This window comes from Salmo trutta, chromosome 5 (assembly GCF_901001165.1).
Source record: "Salmo trutta chromosome 5, fSalTru1.1, whole genome shotgun sequence".
Taxonomy (NCBI): Eukaryota; Metazoa; Chordata; class Actinopteri; order Salmoniformes; family Salmonidae; genus Salmo; species Salmo trutta.
In genome coordinates, this window is record NC_042961.1 from 24,701,318 (window position 1) to 24,718,704 (window position 17,387).

Here is a 17,387-nt window from a genome sequence, read left to right on the forward strand (position 1 = left end):
GAGGAGTAGGTAAAGAGCTGCCACTAGACAGTGATCTAAGGTCAGTTTTTTTGTTCTTTCCCCCCCGTAATGGTTAAGGTTAGGATTGGGAGAGGGTAAGCTGATCCTAGAACAGTGTTTGTGACTACAGCTGGAGGAGTAGGTAAAGAGCTGCCACTAGACAGTGATCTAAGGTCAGTTTTTTTGTTCTTTCCCCCCCGTAATGGTTAAGGTTAGGATTGTGGGGATGGTATGCTGATCCTAGATCAGTGTTGATGTCTGTCTCTCTCCCTTACCAGAAACAGATCCGAGCCCAGGATGCTAAGACAGTGGAGGAGAAAGCAGCGAAGATCAAAGAGTGGGTGATGCTGAAGCTGTGTGAGGTACAGTACATGAAGTGTGTGTCCTCACAAGGATAGCAAAACAAGGAAAACATATTGCTAGTCTCCACAAGGAATAATGCTATTTTAGGCTTACGGTTGCAATTAGGGTTAGGGAAATAGGATTTTCAATGGGAATCAATTGTTTGGTCACCACAAGGAAAGTAAAACAAGCATGTGTGTATTTGTATAGTATTAGTGTTGATGCTTTTTGGTGTTACAAGAGTTTGTGCTGTTCTTAGTTTGAGGTGGAGAATGCTGCTCTGAGAGAGACCAACATTCAGCAGGAGGCTCAGATCCAGGAGTTACAGAAACAGATGCAGGGTAAGGACCACAGGAAATACACACACACACACACACACACACACACACACACACACACACACACACACACACACACACACACACACACACACACACACATACCCAAGTCTCCTGGCTAGACATTTTAAAGTCTCTGTTTCATGTATGCGTTCCAGCCCTGGAGCAAAAGCGAGGAGTTGGTGTCCAGTCTAAGCCCGGGGAAGCCCAGCGTCTCAGCAGCCTGACATTTGGCTGTTTCCAGGTACGAGGGAAGAACCCCCAGGTCCTAACAGGCCCCGAGCCCGTCCAGAGGACCCTCAGAACCCAGCCCGAGGCCGAAGGGGGGAACAACACTGGTCAGTCCCTACCTCCTCATATCTACTGGATGACCATCACTGATAATTTCTATGACTATCAATGTCGTACTACAGATGTAGGATCTTAATTTGAGCCTGTTTTCTAGAGCAGAAAAATAGTCCTGCAGCAACAGGAAATGTGAATTATAATTCATGGAGATTTTTGTAGGGGTTGATACATTTTTTGTTAAGGCAAATCATGTCTGACATTTTAAGTGGAAATTACAAACTTTAAAAGCCTTTTTAAACTTTCAATATACAACACGTTTGCATTTCCTGCTCTACAGGACAATTCTTAGCAACAAAAGAGTGATCAAATTAAGATCCTACATCTTATGTTCTTCACTTCTGGTCCAGGAAAACCACTAGTCCAGTGGATAGGTGAAATGATTGTTCCATTTTATGATACAAGTATCAAACTTGTTACACTAATACTAGATACCTTAAGGAACATTTTAAAGATTGAGGCTATCTGGGAAGCCTGTCAGTCATTCAGGGTGGCCATTTTAATAAAATGACTGCCATGTGGATTTCCTGGTAGAAGAAAGCCTCTACCATCCGTTCTATTGGCCAATGTGCAATCACTGGAGAATAAACTGGATGAGCTCCGTTTGAGACTCTTACCAACGAGACATTAAAAACAGTAAAATCTTATGTTTCATCGAGTCGTGGCTGAACGACGACATAGATAATCTACAGTTGACTGGGTTTTCCATGCATCGGCAGGACAGAACAGCTACGTTTGGTAAGACGAGGGGTGGGAGTTTGTGTCTATTTGTCAATAACAGCTGGTGTGCAATGTCTAATATTAACGTAGTCTCGAGGTATTGCTTGCCTGAGGTAGTGTGGTCTACAGCTTATCATGAGGTACTCTATCTACCAAGAGAGTTTTCATCTATATTTTTCTTAGCCATCTATTTACCACCACAAACCAATGCTGGCACTAAGACCGCACTCAAGGAGCTGTATAAGGCCAAAAGTAAACATGAAAATGCTCATTGGGAAGCGGCGCACCTAGTGGCCGGGGACTTTAATGCAGGCGAACTTACATCCGTTTTACCTCACTTCTACCAGCACGTGCAACCAGAGGGGGAAAAAAAACTCTAGACCACCTTTACTCCACACACAGAAACGCATACAAAGCTCTCCCTCACCCTCCATTTGGAAAATCTGACCATAATTCTATCCTCTTGATTCCTGCTTACAAGCAAAAACTAAAGCAGGAAGTGCCAGTGACTCACTCAATACAGAAGTGGTCAGATGACGCGGATGCTAAGCTACAGGAGTGTTTTGCTAGCACAGACTAGAATATGGCATTGAGGAGTATACCACCTCAGTCACCGGCTTCATCAGAAAATGCATCGACGACGTCATCCCCACAATCACCGTATGTACATATCCCAACCAGAAGCCAACATTCACAAGGCCGCGTGCTTAGTTCCCTCCTGTACTCCCTGTTCGCCCACGACTGCGTGACCAAGCACGACTCCAACACCATCATTAAGTTTGCTGACGACACAACGGTGGTAGGCCTGATCACCGACAACAATGACACAGCCTATAGGGAGGAGGTCAGAGACCTGGCAGTGTGGTCCCAGGACAACAACCTCTCCCTCAACGTGATCAAGACGAAGGAGATGATCGTGGCTACAGGAAAAGGAGGGCCGAACAGCCCCCTTCACATCGACAGGGCTGTAGTGGAGTGGGTTCAGAGTTTCAAGTTCCTTGGTGGCCACATCACCAACAAACTATCATGGTCCAAACACATCAAGAAAGTCATGAAGAGGGCATGACAACGCCTTTTCCCCCTCAGGAGACTGAAAAGATTAGGCATGAGTCCCCAGATCATCGAGAGCATCCTGACCAGTCGCATCTCCACCTGGTATGGCAACTGCTCGAGCATCTGACCATAAGGCGGTCAGTGGGGCCAAGCTTTCTGACATCCAGGACCTATATACTAGGCTGTGTCAGTGGAAGGCCCAAAAAATTGTCAAAGACTCCAGTCACCCAAGTCATAGACTGTTCTCTAATGCTACCGCACAGCAAGCGATACCGGTGTGCCAAGTCTAGGTCCAAAAGGATCCTTAACAGCTTCTACCCCCAATCCATAAGACTGCTAAACAATTAATCAAAGGGCCACCCGGACTATTTGCAATTACACTCTGCTGCAACTCGCTGTTTATTATCTACGCATAGTCACTTTACCCCTACCTATATGTACAAGTTACCTCGACTAATCTGTATCCCTGCACATTGACTCGGTACCAGTACCCCCTGTATATAGCCTCATTATTGTTATTTTATTGTGTTACTTTTTTTGTTTTTGTTCCAGCAAAGATTGTGTCCATATTTATTAAATGACATGTGGTTGGACATGGTAAGGTTGGATTTGTGTGTGTGGATCTGCAACAAAGGAGAGACCTTCTAAGCAGGTTGCATAACGTAAAGGTGATGAGGATGAATCTATTAAACCAATATATCTCAAATAAGGAAATTACATGACCTCTTAATGTTATAACTTAACTAAAATAGACATGGAAAATAGGAAACAAACGTACTCTTTACTTGGACGCACACAACTGGAAAGAAACTGAGGAATGGCTTGACAGGATTTCAATACAAACTAAAGGTGTGAATGAGTCTATCAGGGCAGGCCTGATAATTAGTGACAAGTGTGTGGCATTGAGAGAGAGTCAACAGGTGAAATCAACTTGGTTGGTCAAGTTCATCTCAGTAGTATGCTGCTCCACTCAGGACTTTTGTACAGCCGCCAACCAGCTGCATTTGGCCGTATTGGACAAGATTCACAAAGCCATATCTCCATAACACTCTACTCAGCAAACTGGATGTCGTCTATCACAGTGCCATCTGTTTTTTTTTCGCCAAGCCCAATTTACTACCCACCACTGCGACCTGTATGCTCTCGTTGGCTGGCCCTCACTACATGTTCATTGCCAAACCCACTGGCTCCAGGTCATCTATTAGTCTTTGCTAGGTAAAGCCCCGACTTATCTCAGCTCACTGGTCACCATAGCAACATCCGTAGCACGCGCTCCAGCAGGTATATTTCACTGGTCATCCCCAAAGCCACCACTTACTTTGGCCGCCTTTCCTTCCAGTTCTCTGCTGCCAATGACTGGAACGAATTGCAAAAATCACTGAAGCTGGAGTCTCATATCTCCCTCTCTAACTTTAAGCATCAGCTGTCAGAGCAGCTTACCGATGGCTGTGTACAGGTACAGTGAATCTGTAAATAGCACAACCAACTACCTCATCCCCATATTGTTATTTATCCTCTTGCTCTTTTGCACCCCAGTATCTCTACTTGCACATCATCATCTGCAGATTTATCACTACAGTGTTAATGCTAAATTGTAATTATTTCGCATCTATGGCCATTTATTGCCTTACCTCCCTACTCTTCTACATTTGCACACACTGTACATAGATTTTTCTATTGTGTTATTGACTGTACGTTTGTTTATGTGTAACTCTGTGTTGTTTTTTTGTCGCACTGCTTTGCTTTATCTTGGCCAGGTCGACGTTGTAAATGAGAACTTGTTCTCAACTGGCCTACCTGGTTAAGTAAAGGTGGAAAAATAATAATCATAATAATATTTGGTTCCTAAAGCCCAATGATGGCTTAAAATGTTTGAGGGGGTCTGGAAAACACAATAAAATGGCCCAAAGATGCCATATATACAGATCCTTTATTTTATTTGGTTGAAAAGTGGTGAAAACGTGTGCCAACTTAATGTTTTTTTTAAGGTTTTCATGGATAGTTCCAATAAAGTAATATGTGTATTCCCTGAAATCTACTGAATGCAATGATATATAATATGATATTCTGTTTTGTGTCCATTTTAAGTAATTTGACTAGAAACTTGCCCTCTACATGTCACTTTAAGTAAAATCACATAGGAATGCATTATGTCCAGCTGAGAGACATGTAACTCATTAAGACCTTTCAGTCTTTACACAAAGTGAGTAAACTACTACATAAAGATGTAATAATCTATTATACTCTGAAAGACCCCATTTCCAAAATGACCGCCAACCAGCTACATTGGTTCTAGTTGGACAGGATTCACATGGCCATATCGCCATAAATAATTGGTACATTAAGCCCAATGATGGCTTAAAATGTTTGAGGTGGTGTGGAGAACACAATAAAATGAACCAAGTATCCCTTATGTATGTGTCTTGTAAACGTATGCAGAAATGTAGTGGAAATTGAGAGGATCAAATTTCAGCATGCGCCGAATGATAAAAAAATATTGTCTGTGGATTAGAATGATACATATATAATTTGTACCAAAACAGTGCTTGTATGATAAGTAATGGTAGCCTTAGTATTGTGTCCCATACATCCCATTCAAAATGGTTCTATTGGAATGGCTTCATGTCAAAGGTTTGGACACACCTTTTCTTTATTTTTGTACTATTTTCTACATTGTAGAATAATAGTGAAGATATCAAAACTATGAAATAACACATATGGAATCATGGAGTAACCAAAGCTGGCATCAAGGGAAAGGATGGCTACTTTGAAGAATCTCAAATATAAAATATATTTGATTTGTTTAACCCTTTCTTGGTTACTACATGATTCCATATGTGTTATTTCATAGTTTTGCGCTAGCGTGCCTTATGAAGCTTAACTAATCATAATTCCTTTGATTAGTTGAATCAGGCGTGTTAGTACTGGGCTGAAACAAAAGCCTGCACAGCATAGTCTGTGGGTCCCCAGTACCAGGGTTGAAGAACATTGATTTGGTATGTTATAGAGCGTCTGCTAAATGACTTAAATGTAATGTAAATGTTATTTGGTACATGATATTGACATGGAGTGTGTTTGTTTACTTTGACAGATAATGCCACTAACCAGACATCAGTCTCCTCCGGGGCAGAGAGTGGAGGCCACAGACCAGCGGACGCTACCTCAGAGGAGGAGACTGAGAGTGTGTGTGAGAGCGCAGCAGGGCCAGAGTTTCGACGTGTGTCCTCTGTGCTCTCCGTCGCTGCTTCAGAGGGCGAGGGTGGACGTTTCAGTGAGGGAGGGGGGTGTCCGCTGAAGTACAGCCGTCCCGGCAGCGATACCTACCTCACGGCGTCCGATGACAGCAGCTCTCTGTTCGACGATGACATGGAGCGTACTAAGCGCCCCCACTTCCACCTGCCGGGGTCCGGGGAGGTGGGGCTGGCGGAGAAGGACGGGGTCAGGGAGAGGAAGCTTGAGGACTGCTCCTCGGACGAACTCAACAAACGCTTCCAGTCCCAGAGACTAGACTCTTCGTCCTCCTCCAGTGATCCCTCCAACACCCCTAGCCCCATCCTCACCCCCACCCTCACCCCCAAGCGCCCCACCTCCACCCAGGACTCCAGAGACCTCCCTGCATCTCCCAAGCAGCCCCGCCTGCGGACGCCCACTGGATTTGGCGTAATGAGTGTGGCCCTGGCCAAGAGACACCTGAGCCAGCCGCCAATCAGCACGGAGGCGGCTCATGGACGGACGCGCAACGCCATCAGCATGCTCCGCCCCCTTAGGCCCCAGGAGACCGACCTGGATCAGGAACAGGAGGTCAGCGTGGAGAGAAGTAGAGACACGCCGCCTCAGCCAGCCACCAAGCCAACCTTGCGCACCTCACCAGCCTCACTCGCCACGGACGAAGAGGAGCCCCCAGAGAGCCCAGACCCCCCTCCCACGGTGCCAGGGAGCAAGCCACCAACACCCCCTCTACACAGGTTCCCCTCCTGGGTGAGCACTAAGTTCTATTTACTTTTTTATTGTACATACTTTGAGTGTTTTATGCTTTACTTGTGTCGACTGTTCCTTTAGGAAAGCCGGATATATGCAGTGGCTAAGTCTGGCATCAGGCTGTCAGAGACCTCATGTACAGACCAGACAAGCAAAGGTGAGCGAGAGAAGACGAAATTCCCGGGTTAGTACCGTTCTGCCATTGGCCCTGTGTTTTGGAGAAGGCTCTGTGATTGGCTGATTGAACTGTCATCTCTGTTCCAGACCCCTCCCTCCAGTCCTCGTATCCTGCTTTTGTGCTCTACACATCCCTCATCTTTAAGAACATGACCACGCCTGTTTACACTACGCTGAAGGGGGTAGGTGTGTGCGTATGTACGTGTGAGTGTGCAAATATACAGTGTGTGTGTGTCACCCACAGAAGTCCTGTTTTAATGTGACCCTCTAGTGTGTGTGTGTGTGTGTGTCAAGCTGATGGTGTGTATTACCTTCTCTAGAAAGCCACTCTGCTGAGCAGTAGTCCATTCTCAGAGGAGTCGTGCAGCTCAGAGGAGTCATCCAGCTCAGAGTCGTCGTCCAGCTCAGAAGTAGAGGAAGCATCTAAATGTAGCTCACACCCCTCTAGATCCGGCCCCCGCAAGAACAGCAACCCCGGCAGCCCCCGCTCCCTCAAGAGAGGTACTGCGCACACACACGGACACTTCATAAATACAGACTGACACACACACACACACACACACACACGGTCAGATACCTCACACACACCACAAAAAAACTCACACAAGAGTACGCATCTCACGTTGCTTCATATTAACCTCTCTTGGGCAGGTGGGACGCTAGCCCATGGTTCACACTATTCAACAGCCAGTGAAAAATCAGAGCGCCAAATTCAAATCAACAAAATGTCATAATTCAAAGATCTCAAACACACGACTATTTTACACCATTTTAAAGGTACACTTCTCCTTAATGTAACCACATTGTCCGATTTCAAAAAGGCTTTACGGCGAAAGCATAAAGTTAGATTATGTTAGGACAGGTACAACACAAGAAAAACCACACAGCCATTTTCCAAGCAGGAGAGGGGTCACAAATACCAGAGATTCAGCTAAAAGTAAGCACTAACCTTTGACGATCTTCATCAGATGACACTCCTAGGACTCAATGTTAGACAGTACATGTCTGTTTTGTTCGATAAAGTTCATATTTATATCCAAAAACAGCATTTTACATTGGCGAAAATATTTTGCCTCCAATACTGACGGTGAATCAGCACAACAATTTACAAAATACTCATCATAAACGTTGATAAAATATTTAACTGTTATTCAAAGAATTTTAGATAACCATCTCCTTTATGCAACCGCTGTGACAGATTTAAAAAAAGCTTCACGGGGAAAGCACACTTCGCAATAATCTGAGTACGGCGCTCAGAAACATACACTAGGCAATACAGATACCCGCCATTTTGGAGTAATCTAAAATCATAAATAGCATTATAAATATTCACTTACCTTTGATGATCTTCATCAGAAGGCACTTCCAGGAATCCCAGGTCCACAATAAATGTTGTTTTGTTCGATAAAGTCCATAATTTATGTTCAAATACTTCCTTGTTGTTTGCGCGTTCAGTAAGCTACTCCAAATGTAGGAAGTGCGCCCACAATTTCACAATGAAAAGTTTAAAAAAAGTTAAATTTACGTTCGTTGAAACATGTCAAACGTTGTATAGCATCAATCTTTAGGGCCTTTTTAACATAGAACCTCAATAATATTCCAACCAGACAATTCCAATGTCTTGAAAAACGTTTTGGAACACAGCTACCTCATCACGTGAATGCGCGCCAATGAACTCATGTCCTTCCCTGAGTCACCAACTCCCCGGCCTTCTTGTTCGCTCTCTGTTCACTGCAAAAGCATGAAACTAGGTTCTAAAGACTGTTGACATCTAGTGGAAGCCTTAGGAAGTGCAAAATGAACCTTAAGTCACTGTGTGTTGGATAGGCAATGACTTCAAAAGACTACAAACTCCAGATTTCCCACTTCCTGGTTAGATTTTTCTCAGGTTTTTGCCTGCCGTATGAGTTCTGTTATACTCACAGACATCATTCAAACAGTTTTAGAAACTTCAGAGTGTTGTCTATCCAAATCTAATAATAATATGCATATTCTAGTTCCTGGGCCCGAGTAGTAGGCCGTTTAATTTGGGTACGTTTTTCATCCGGCCGTGAAAATATTGCCCCCTAAAGAGAGGTTAAAACCAAATCCATACATGTTTATTACCATGTTCTCATGACTGTCTGTGTTGTCCCTGCTTGTCCAGCAGTGTCCATGTCGTCCATGACATCAGAGAGTGACTATGCCATTCCTCCTGATGCCTACTCTACTGACACAGAGTGTTCTGAGCCAGAGCAGAAACTGCCCAAGACCTGCTCCAGCACCCTCGACAACGGCAAGAGTGTAAGAACATTGTCTTTTTGTTGAACACAAACCACGTTTCTCTCTCTATAGCTAGGTTTCCATCCAACTGGCGACAGATTTTCATTCCAATATTCTAAAATCTGCATGAAACAATATGCCACCAGAGGGGTGTTTCGATCAAACTGACTCGTTGCGGACAAAAAGGCACTGCGTGATGACGTACTGCACATAGAAAACACTTTAGCAGTTAAGTTCCCATGTATGTACCAAATAAAAAAAATCGAAGTTATGTGTTTCCATTGCACTTTCAACTCTACCGATGGTTTTGTCTCATAAACTGTTCCAATAATATAGCGAACTTGCCCAATCTGGTTTTGGCGCATGCTCTCTTGACAAGAGTTTGCTGATAAAGTGGACAGGTTATATGATGAAATATGGATAATCATTTTATTTGATTATTGGCAACCAAGCACCGATCATCATGTCACCAGCAATCAAATAATAGCCTACCCTCGATATTTAGCCTATTGGAGATTTGTATGATCACCTATAGTTAATCACCATGTGAAGTCCGTAACTTATTTAATCTGCTGATAAACTTTTCATGCTTTTCCACGTCATGGTGGTAGGCCGACACCGTGACATATCATCGCGTGACTCCAAGTTTACTTCGAATTGATGGTTATTATATCAATATTTGCGCATAAAGGCATTTCCACCTCCATTTCTCTCCACATAATACATTTTACAGACACAAAAAGATCCCACCATGTCGAAATGAACAAATTGTCTGTTAACATTTATCACATTGTACCGACATTTCCTGTTTCCATCAGCTCTGTCGTGACAGGGCTGATGGAAGCCTTATTCTAAAATCAATTTTAGAATAAGGCTGTAACGTAACAAAATGTGGAAAAAGTCAAGGGGTTTGAATACTTTCCGAATGCACTGTATACCTTACAGCTGATACTATACACACACACACCACTCCCCACCTCGTGGGTTTCTAGGAGCCCATGGAGAAGTCAGGGTACCTCCTGAAGATGGTGAAGACGTGGAAGAAGACTTGGAAGAGGCGCTGGTTTGTCCTCAAAGATGGAGAGCTGCTCTATTACAAGTCACCGGTCAGTTAAAGAAACTCACACAGTCACACACACTCGCTCAAATCACGTATACCAACTCTCCTCAAGAGTTTGCCTTGAAATTAATGTGGACTGACACTGTTTGGATCTGTTATTTATGGGTTTGTGTATATCTGAGGTTATATTTAGTGTGAGTGCTTTTCTGCCATGTCTCCTTGTACAGGCTCAAGTCTACGGAAAACGGATCTTAATTTGAGCCAGTTTGCTCAAAAAACCTGTAGCAACAGGAAATATGAATTATTATGTGGATTATAATTCATATTTAAAAAATGTGGGGTTGATACATCTTTTGTTAGGCAAAATGAGGTCTGACATTTTAAAGTGGAAATTATAAACTTTAGAAGCCTTTTTTAAACCTTGAATACAACACACATCAACAAAAGAGTGATCGAATGAAGATCTAGGTCTGTAGCTCTCATGACTGCTCTGATGATTTGGTTCAGTGAACTGTAACACTCACTAATGTAATTTACTGAACAAGCCCATGTTATCGGTCTTCCCAGAGTGATGTTATCCGGAGACCACAAGGTCAGATTGAGGTCAACGCCACCAGTAGTATCGCCCGCGGTGACGAGAAGCAAGTGCTCCAGGTACTACTGTGTGTGTGTGTGAGCGAGAGAGCAGGAGAGTGTGTTCATGTGGATATTTGCCTGCACATTTTTAGCATTAACTATCATTTCCTGTATGTGTTTGTGTGCGTGCTGTGCGTGTGTGATCTCAGATTGTTACAGGGAAGAGGGTATACTATCTGAAGGCAGACTCTCCCAACCTGCTAGAGGAGTGGCTGAGGGTTCTACAGAGTGTTCTGAGGGTCAAAACAGCCAGCCCACTGTTCGCTCAGCCTGAGATACGACCCGGGATGAAGGGCCACCTCATCAAGGTTCTGACTTGCATTACTAAATATCTCTGATAGCCATGAACTTTAAAGGGGCTACATCCATTTTGTTACTTTTTAAAATTCATAATATATATCCATTGGTTCTTGAAGAATATAACTTATAAATGCCTCATGAGCTTAGTTCAACTGTCTAACCCAATCAGAACCTAAAATATAAGCTTTTTTTTACTCCTCTGTTTATAAACAATGCCATTGTAAACAAACCTTGTATAGCCTCAAAACGTTGTTAAAACTAGCATTTTGATATCATGGATGATCAGCCCGTGCATCCATAGCTCTGTCTATACATTTTAGAGTGGTTACATTTCTGCAGCCCTGTTTACCAAAACAGTGGCCAGGTGCAAGGCTTTGTTATCGTTTGAACTGCAGATTGACCCTTAAACTCTCTATTTGAACTATGACTCTAAGAGTTGACTGTTGACATTTGGTTGACTAAGGTGGTTACCAATGACCAGTGCCTCATTGAAGTGAAGGTAACTTTTTTTTTTGTATCTCTGTCAGGTGAAACATGGCTACTCCAAGCGGGTGTGGTGTGCCCTCATCGGTAAAACCCTCTACTACTTCCGCAGTCAGGAAGACAAGGTACGTAACTCATTCACTTATACTCACACGCTCTACTCTCATCTATCTTCCCGTTCACCATACTAACGCGCTGTGTGCGTGTGTGCGTGCTTGTGTGCCCCCTCAGTTCCCCCTAGGTCAGATCAAGCTGCGGGAGGCTCGGGTGGAGGAGGTGGACAGGTCACGTGACTCGGATGAGGAGCTGAAGTCATGCGGGAGGGGCTTACAGGCCACGCCCCACACCATAGCTGTCCATCCCCAGGAGCAGGGCCCCACCTACCTGCTCATTGAATCCCGACATGAGAAGGTATGAGAGGAGCCAAAATCAGTATGGATGCATGGTAGAGAACATCCCATGATAAAAAGCCAATACATTATGGTCACACAGACACAAATATTACCTACAGTGAATACATTTTAATCAATCAAACCCACGACTGTGGTTTTGTAAGCACTGTGCTTCACCCAACTGGTAGATACTGCTAATGCTGCCGTATTTAGCCAATATACTGTACAGTGCCTATCATAAGTACCCCCCCCCCCCGCTCAGATTTCTTCACGTTTTATTATGTTACAAAGTGGGATTTAAATGTATTTAGTACTTGAGCATTGTTCTTTTCAAATTCTTCAAGCTCTGTCAAGTTGGTTGTTGATTATTGCTAGACAGCCATCTTCAAGTCTTGCCATAGATTTTCAAGCGGATTTAAGTCAAAACTGTAACTAGACCACTCAGGAACATTCACTGTCTTCTTGGTAAGCAACGCAAGTGTAGATTTGACCTTGTGTTTTAGGTTATTGTCTCCAGACCTTGCCGATGACAAGCATACCCATAACATAATGCAACCACCATGCTTGAAAATATGGAGAGTGGTACTCTATGGTGCTATGTTGGATTTGCCCCCCATTTGTGGGGGGTACAGAGATGGGGTAGTCATTCAGAAATCATGTTAACTACTATTATTGCACACAGAAGGAGTCCATGCAACTTATGTTGCTCCCAAGTGGCGCAGTGGTCTAAGACACTGCAGCTCAGTGCTACGGAAAACAGACAACCTGGTTCGAATCCAGGCTGTATCACAACAGGCCGTGATAGGGCGGCGCACAATTGGCCCAGCGTCGTCCGAGTTTGGCCGGTGTAGGCCGTCATTGTAAATAAGAACTTGTTCTTAACAGACTTGCCTAGGTAAATAAAGGTTAAAAAAAAAATTATGTGATTTGTTAAGCACATTTTTACTCCTGAACTTATTTAGGTTTGCCATACATTTTATTTTTATAAATTTGTAAACATTTATATAATTTTCTTTTCACTTTGACGTTATGGAGTATTTTGTGTAGATCGGTGACATAAAATCACAGTTAAATCCATTTCAGTGTGAAAAAATCCAACGGGGATGAACACTTGATAGCCACACCGCTAAAGCTACAGTGCCTATGTAAAAGTTCTGTCCTGTCGTCTGGTTTCTTTAGGAGGCTTGGCTGTATCACCTGTCGGTGGCAGCGGGCACCACTTTGGGAAAGGTGGGCACAGAGTTTGAGCAGTTGGTGGGCAAACTGCTCAATGTGGAGGGAGAACCAAGTGAGTGTCATCCTGCTCTTCCTGACTTTTGTCTGACTCAGTATCTCAACAGTTATTCACTTTCAACAGCTGAAGAGCCTATAAGTCGGGCGTGCAAGTCTTCTCTTCGGTATGTCAATAGTTTTGACTGGGCTTTCCTAACTTGCTCTTTCGTTCAGACTCTCAGATCTGGAGACACCCAATGCTGTGTTTCAGTAAAGAGGGTCTGTCCTCTCCGCTCACCACCCTGCCCTCTCAGGCCCTGCAGACTGAGGCCATCAAGTTGTTTAAGGTAAGATACACACACACACACAAACACTCACGCACACACACAGACATGTACACGCCAAAGAGAGTTAGTTAGCATTGCAATCGTTTGACAATAAATAATATTCAAAGAGCTACGTCCGTTTTTTACAATGACTCTCTCCCCCTTTCTCTTTCTATCGCTCTCTCTTTCTGTCCCCCTCTCTCCCACTCTTCCAGACATGCCAGCTCTTCATCAACGTGGCCATCGATGCTCCAGCCATTGACTACCACGTGTCCCTGGCCCAGAGTGCTTTGCAGGTGTGCCTGACCCACCCGGAGCTACAGAACGAGTTATTCTGTCAGTTCATCAAACAGACAACCAAGAGACAGCCCCAAGGGCAGCCCTGGCCCTTACAGGTACACATACACACTCTTACGCCACCCGGGGGCAGCAGGAGTCCACACCTGACAAATACAATGGCTTGTGGCGGTCATGAATAGATTATTGTGAATGCATTAAACTGTAGCGTGCAGAGTATATATTTGAATATGAACTAGTGAACTGCAATGGATTTAAACAGAGTTTGCCCTTATCCACTGAGTATACAAAACATTAGGAACATCTGCTCTTTCCATGACATAGACTGACCAGGTGAATACGGGTGAAAGTTTTGATCCCTTATTGATGGCACTTATTACATCCACTTCAATCAGTGGAGATGAAGGGGAGGAGACGGGTTAAAGAAGGATTTTTAGGCCTCGAGACAACTGAGACATGGATTGTGTATGTGTGCCATTCAGAGGGTGAATGGGCAAGACAACAGATTTACGTGCCTTTGAACTGAGTATGGTAGTAGGTGCCAGGCGTACCGATTTGTGTCAAGAACTACAACGCGGCTGGGTTTACAACGCAATATTAGGAAGGTGTTCCTAATGTCTGGTATACGGAGATAACAAATCGGAGTGTATGTTTGTATGGTCTTCTACAGGGCTGGCAGTTCCTGGCTCTGTGTGTGGGTCTCTTTCTGCCCCAGCACCCCTTCCTTTGGCTGCTGCAGGTACACCTTAAGAGGCATGGAGACTCAAGGTGAGCACACACACACACGCACGCACGCACGCACGCACGCATGCAAATTGTCCCTAGTCTGACTTCCTAGTCGCTCATTCGCTAACCCAACCTTGTGTTTACCTGTGATGTGACTGTACTTTCCCCCTGTGTCTCTCTCAGAACAGAGGTGGGTAAATACGCCATCTACTGTCAGAGGTCGGTAGAGCGGACACAGCAAAAGGGCGAGCGTCAGGCCAGGGCGTCTCGCATGGAGATCCTGTCCATCCTTCTCAGGAACCCGTACCACCACTCACTGCCCTTCAGCGTACCTGTTCACTTCCTCAACAATACATACCAGGTACAACACATACTCTCTCTACCAGTTGGTGTACACAGGGAGAGTGACACAGGTGTGCATGCTAGGGTTGCAAAGCTAACGGAATCTTCTGTCATTTTGGGAATGAACAGGTAATATATGGCAGTCTATGGTAACTTTGTTCATTTATACTTAAATAACTTTTTAACTCCGCAACACTTTCAACTGTTTACTTTTTTCACAACTGCCACCAGTTTGGTATCAAAACATTTACAACAAAGAAATATTGACGGAGTGAAATATATATTAAACACCAATGGTATTCACTAAATCATCTTGTTTGATTATTTTATATATTCTACACGTGATAAGGCCACACAGTGGGCCAGAGATAATTACAGACACCTGTGATAATCTGAAGTACCCAAAAAGGCCACTAGATGTCACCTGATTAAAACAAAAAAAAGTTTCAAGTAATATACCCTCGCTATGCAACCCTAGTGCGCACACACACACACACACACACACACACACACACACACATACATATTTACAGTGTATTTTACCCCATACAGGTAGTGGGCTTTGATGCCTCTACCACAGTGGAGGAATTTCAGTGCAGACTGAACCAGGACACAGGCATGAGGAAAACTGGTCAATCAGGCTTCAGCCTCTACACGGACGACCCTACTGGACGAGAGCTGGAGCACTGTCTACAGGGGGGCATCAAGGTCAGACTGAATAGCTGGCCACATTCACAGAATCAACACACAAATAAAATAAAGGAATTTATTGGGACAATATCTTTTGTGTTTATTAGAAAAGCACTTAAAGGGCAATTCCGCCAATTCAACCTCATATTCATTATCTCCAGCACTATACCAGTGTCTACATATGTAAAAATGGCGTGTTTCTATGATCTGTGGTTAAAAAGATCAGATAAAGGTCCTATAAAATGCTTCTAAATGATTTTTCCAAAGTTTCTAGCCAGAGGGAGGGTATTTTCATGCTCCCCACGTCAACGCGAATATCATTGTGTTTGAAAATCAGTTTTTACAATGTTTCAACTTTTGATCATTTTATTGGGTAGAACTTTTTAACCTGATATTTGTTTGTACAAAACGTAAAAATGTACCGTTTTCACGTGTAGACACTGTTATTGTGCTGGAGAAGTTGGTGGAATTGCCTTTTCCGGGTTCTTTATTGATTTGTTTTCAACAAAGCCTTCGTCACAAAAGTTGCATGTCTTCCTCTCTCGCAGATCTGTGACATCATCTCCAAATGGGAGCAGGCCTCCAAGGAGCAGCACACGGGCAAGTCTGAGAACACCAGGACTGTCAGGCTCACCTACAAGAACAGGTAGATTTCACACTTTACATTCGCATACTGTTTGTACGTAGAGATCTCATTTGCCACCAGTTAACGTTTTGTAACACTGTGTCTGGGTGCGTGCGTGCGTGCGTGTCTCTGTTTGTCTGTGTGCAGGCTCTACTTCTCTCTTCAGGTGAGAGGTGAGTCCGAGAGAGAGAGGCTGCTCCTGGCTTACCAGGCCAACGAGGCCATCGCAGCAGGACACTTCCCTGTCAACAAGGAGCTGGCCCTGGAGATGTCTGCCCTGCTTGCTCAGGTCTGTGACGTCCGTATGCCTACTGTGTATAATCACACAAGTTAAACACATCATTGGCGTATTTTCTCTCTCCTCCCATTGTAAATGACGTATCATCTGTGCTGCCTTTGTTTATGTGTTGAATGGGGAATTTGCAATTGTATTGAATGCCATTGCAGTACTCTTAGCCCGGGTGTGAGCAGTTTGCCAACTTGTCATTGTCTCACCTTGTTTTGAAAGTCAACAGTGTATTCAGAGTTGTAAAATATAGACCGGTTTAATGGGAACCATTTAATGTATTCCTGTCAGTGGTGGATATCAGACGGTATCGCACTGTAAAGCCTAGTGTCTCCTTTTCAAATGTTAATGTCATTGTTTTTGGTTTCAGGTGGAGTTTGGAGATTTTGAGCGTCCGTTCTCCACCCCAGCCAGCCCCAACTCAGCCCAGACCAAGTCCAACCAGACCCTGAAACAGGTACTGGAGAGGTTCTACCCAAAACACTACCGCAGGACATCCACCGAGGAACAACTCAGGTAAGCTGTTAGAATGTGTTTATATTATACAGACCTGGGTTCAAAAAACGTTTGTCTGGACTTGATTGACACAATGGAACCAATAGAATAGTTTTAAAAGTGCAAAGCCCGCCCATATGCCACTCGGGGCACGCTAAAGCAAATGCTAAACGTATTTGAAAGATTTCAAATAGTATTTGGATCCAGGTATGCTATTATTTCCTTCTTTACCCAAGTTTCACACACCTCTCGATGGGTAATTATTATTCTCTCTTGGTCTGATTCACATACTTTCAGTTATT

At 43.9% G+C, this 17,387-nt stretch overlaps 1 protein-coding gene across 3 annotated transcripts in view; it reads left to right on the forward strand.

The window, feature by feature from the left end:
* The window catches only part of plekhh2 (pleckstrin homology domain containing, family H (with MyTH4 domain) member 2), a 57,869-nt gene that overhangs the window by 35,657 nt on the left and 4,825 nt on the right, over positions 1-17,387 (forward strand). For 2 of the 3 annotated variants that reach the window (XM_029753086.1, XM_029753088.1), the window contains exons 5-26: positions 279-362; positions 602-683; positions 839-1,018; positions 5,890-6,776; positions 6,858-6,933; positions 7,041-7,135; positions 7,274-7,454; positions 9,100-9,236; positions 10,208-10,321; positions 10,843-10,929; positions 11,061-11,219; positions 11,739-11,819; positions 11,926-12,105; positions 13,266-13,374; positions 13,533-13,645; positions 13,840-14,019; positions 14,592-14,689; positions 14,831-15,008; positions 15,542-15,697; positions 16,228-16,325; positions 16,452-16,593; positions 16,961-17,106. In XM_029753086.1, coding sequence (XP_029608946.1) covers positions 279-362; positions 602-683; positions 839-1,018; positions 5,890-6,776; positions 6,858-6,933; positions 7,041-7,135; positions 7,274-7,454; positions 9,100-9,236; positions 10,208-10,321; positions 10,843-10,929; positions 11,061-11,219; positions 11,739-11,819; positions 11,926-12,105; positions 13,266-13,374; positions 13,533-13,645; positions 13,840-14,019; positions 14,592-14,689; positions 14,831-15,008; positions 15,542-15,697; positions 16,228-16,325; positions 16,452-16,593; positions 16,961-17,106 — 3,563 coding nt within the window. The remainder of the gene's footprint in view (positions 1-278; positions 363-601; positions 684-838; positions 1,019-5,889; positions 6,777-6,857; positions 6,934-7,040; positions 7,136-7,273; positions 7,455-9,099; positions 9,237-10,207; positions 10,322-10,842; positions 10,930-11,060; positions 11,220-11,738; positions 11,820-11,925; positions 12,106-13,265; positions 13,375-13,532; positions 13,646-13,839; positions 14,020-14,591; positions 14,690-14,830; positions 15,009-15,541; positions 15,698-16,227; positions 16,326-16,451; positions 16,594-16,960; positions 17,107-17,387) is intronic. The other variant, XM_029753087.1, reaches the window with a different exon arrangement.